Source organism: Musa acuminata, chromosome BXJ1-11 (assembly GCF_036884655.1).
Source record: "Musa acuminata AAA Group cultivar baxijiao chromosome BXJ1-11, Cavendish_Baxijiao_AAA, whole genome shotgun sequence".
Taxonomy (NCBI): Eukaryota; Viridiplantae; Streptophyta; class Magnoliopsida; order Zingiberales; family Musaceae; genus Musa; species Musa acuminata.
The window spans coordinates 9,464,290-9,467,500 of record NC_088337.1 but is presented as its reverse complement, the minus strand read 5'-3'; the positions used below and the strand labels follow the sequence as shown (position 1 = coordinate 9,467,500).

The 3,211-nt window shown below is 41.8% G+C and overlaps 1 protein-coding gene across 1 annotated transcript in view; it reads left to right on the top strand.

Moving 5' to 3' along the window:
* LOC135597167 (actin-7-like) overlaps window positions 1–2,455 on the top strand; it is a 2,785-nt gene extending 330 nt beyond the window's left edge. The window contains exons 2-5 of the mRNA XM_065089754.1: window positions 700–770; window positions 853–1,246; window positions 1,320–1,933; window positions 2,050–2,455. Coding sequence (XP_064945826.1) covers window positions 711–770; window positions 853–1,246; window positions 1,320–1,933; window positions 2,050–2,115 — 1,134 coding nt within the window. The 5' untranslated portion in view covers window positions 700–710 and the 3' untranslated portion in view covers window positions 2,116–2,455. The remainder of the gene's footprint in view (window positions 1–699; window positions 771–852; window positions 1,247–1,319; window positions 1,934–2,049) is intronic.
* The last annotated feature ends 756 nt before the right edge of the window (window positions 2,456–3,211 follow it).

The following is a 3,211-nucleotide window of genomic DNA, read 5'->3' as shown; positions in this document are numbered from 1 at the left end:
TAAGATCTTGAGGGGGGTTGTATAAGGATTGCGAGTGATTGTTGTGCCCAAGCATCTGGCTCCTGTTTTCATGATTCATCTGCTTCTTTCAAGTCTTTGTATGCGCTATGTATATGACGACATATTTATAGAGTGTACCTGGAATTTACTGGATTAGATACTGGCAAAATCATTGATCAACCATATCCTGAGAAATGTGATAGCCCCTTGTTTAAATGGATTACCAAAAACGTGAGTTTGAGATTTATGGACATTGTGATATGTCTAATGATCGGAGATTGTTGTTCCATGAATTTGTTCTTGAAGGGAAACGGCTTTTAGGTCGTTATATTAGCCATCGGTGTTGTTGCGTACTGACATCAGTTGGATGATTGTACTGTTAGCCTGTGACCTGTGATGTTCATATCATCTGTGCAATTTCTGAGCATACCATATTAGTTATTATGGTTTAGAAGTTTGAGCTGAAACATAATCTTGCTTGGAAGCTTTTATGAGTTCAAATTTTGTTGCTCCTTGGATGTGTCGGAAACATCTTTAGTTGCTCCTTTTGAGTAATCAATGTTTTGCTAAATCTGTAATTACCAATGAATAAAAAAGACAGGACAGTGGTAATAAGATTATCTACAAAATATGCAGACAAAAAGACTGTCAATAATATGTTTGAAAATTTGATCCTTCTCACAGCAACATTTTTTGCAGTTCATAAAGAAATGGCTGATTCTGAAGAAATCCAGCCTCTAGTCTGTGATAATGGTACTGGAATGGTCAAGGTCAGATATTCTGTCCAGATTCTATTTTTTTCCTGTATGCTCAGACAGGATAGTATACAAGTGTATAATGTTCATCATGCAGGCTGGTTTTGCTGGAGATGATGCACCTAGGGCTGTGTTTCCTAGCATTGTAGGTCGGCCTCGGCACACCGGTGTCATGGTTGGGATGGGCCAGAAGGATGCCTATGTTGGTGATGAGGCACAGTCGAAGAGAGGTATCCTTACTTTGAAGTATCCAATCGAGCATGGTATAGTTAGCAATTGGGATGACATGGAGAAAATCTGGCATCACACCTTCTTCAATGAGCTCCGTGTTGCTCCGGAGGAACACCCTATATTGCTTACAGAAGCTCCTCTCAATCCCAAGGCCAACAGAGAGAAAATGACACAAATCATGTTTGAAACTTTCAATGTACCCGCCATGTATGTCGCAATTCAGGCTGTTCTTTCCCTGTATGCCAGTGGTCGTACAACTGGTATGTGCTGCTTTGTTTATCATCGTCTCTGATATAATTCGACAGCTAATGTGTTGCATCTGTTCCATAAAAGGTATTGTGCTGGATTCTGGTGACGGGGTCAGCCACACCGTCCCAATTTATGAAGGCTATGCTCTCCCACATGCCATCCTTCGTCTAGATCTGGCTGGTCGTGATCTGACTGATGCTTTGATGAAGATCCTTACCGAGAGAGGCTATTCATTCACGACCACTGCCGAGCGGGAAATTGTCAGGGACATTAAGGAGAAACTTGCTTATGTTGCCTTAGATTATGAACAGGAGCTGGAGACTGCCAAGAGCAGCTCCACTGTGGAAAAGAACTACGAGCTTCCTGACGGACAAGTGATTACAATTGGTGCTGAGAGATTCAGGTGTCCAGAAGTTCTCTTCCAGCCATCCATGATTGGTATGGAAGCTGCCGGCATCCATGAGACCACTTACAACTCTATTATGAAGTGTGACGTGGATATTAGGAAGGACCTGTACGGAAATATAGTTCTCAGTGGTGGTTCCACAATGTTCTCTGGAATTGCTGATCGAATGAGCAAAGAAATCACGGCCCTTGCCCCGAGCAGCATGAAGATTAAGGTGGTAGCACCACCTGAGCGGAAGTACAGTGTCTGGATTGGAGGCTCTATTCTTGCCTCACTTAGCACTTTTCAACAGGTAGTTCGATACTTGCATCTTTTTAATGTTCAATGGAAGTTGTCTCTATGGACCGATTTCTTCTTTTTATATTGCAACTTGTTCTGACACTGAATGTTTGCATTTTGATGCAACAGATGTGGATTTCCAAGCAGGAGTATGAAGAATCTGGCCCCTCTATTGTTCACAGGAAGTGCTTCTGAGTTTCTTGGTTCAATTCCTCTTTTTCTTTTGGTTGAGGCAGTTTATTGGTGTTGGTATGGTAATGTTTGGGGTTATGTTGGATTTGCTTGAGATGTGTATGCGTAAGATCATAATAATTATATTCATGGGCTGCCATAAGATGAGTACTCAGTGGTTCTTTGTTCCCACCTTCTTCCAGCAAATTAGGCTGTTAAATTCTGGCAGCAGTAATACTAGAGTATACAACGATACGGCCTGGTTTGTTTGTGCCTTTTTGTTTTGTCTCGAGTAACTTGATTGTAGTCTTGATCATTCAATTGGTTGATTGTATATTGTATGCCGAAGTTTAAGAGGGCTTCATCATGTGGATTTTGTGGTTCTTGTCACCCAATTTGATCATGCAGTGCATTTAAATCCATCAAAGAATGTTGAAGAGCAATCATTCAAATGGTTCAGCTTGTTCAGCCTTGTGATGCTTGTACAGATGAACTGAACTGGTTTGTGCCATAGAGTCATGATCATGGGCTAAGGTGACACTTGACAGGTCATCATAATGTGGATTTTGTGGTTCTTGTCACCCAATTTGATCATGCAGTGCATTTAAATCCATCAAAGAATGTTGAAGAGCAATCATTCAAATGATTCAGCTTGTTCAGCCTTGTGAATGCTTGTACAGATGAACTGAACTGGTTTGTGCCATAGAGTCATGATCATGGGCTAAGGTGACACTTGACAGGGCATCATGGCCCGCTGGTGCAACTGGTCTTGGGTCAATACAAACTCAAAATCTGTTGATGGATAGACTTGGCCTTGAGTCAAATAAAAATTCCCAAATTTGTAGGAGATCAGATGTGGACTTGACCTGAATGTTTAATATGCTCAGAATGCCACTAATGGTGCCACTCCTATGTAATCATCAGCAATGAAATCAGTCCTATGTATTCGCCAGCCAGATTACAGATGTCCAGTGCAAGTATTATTCCGCTACTCTACAGCCCTAAATGACGTGATCTCCTCCTGCTTCCCCTAAACATATACCCATGGCTTGCATAGTCATAGATGCAATCCGAGTAACTAAGAGGAGATCCTTCCCTGGAGCGACGGGAGGGAGAGACT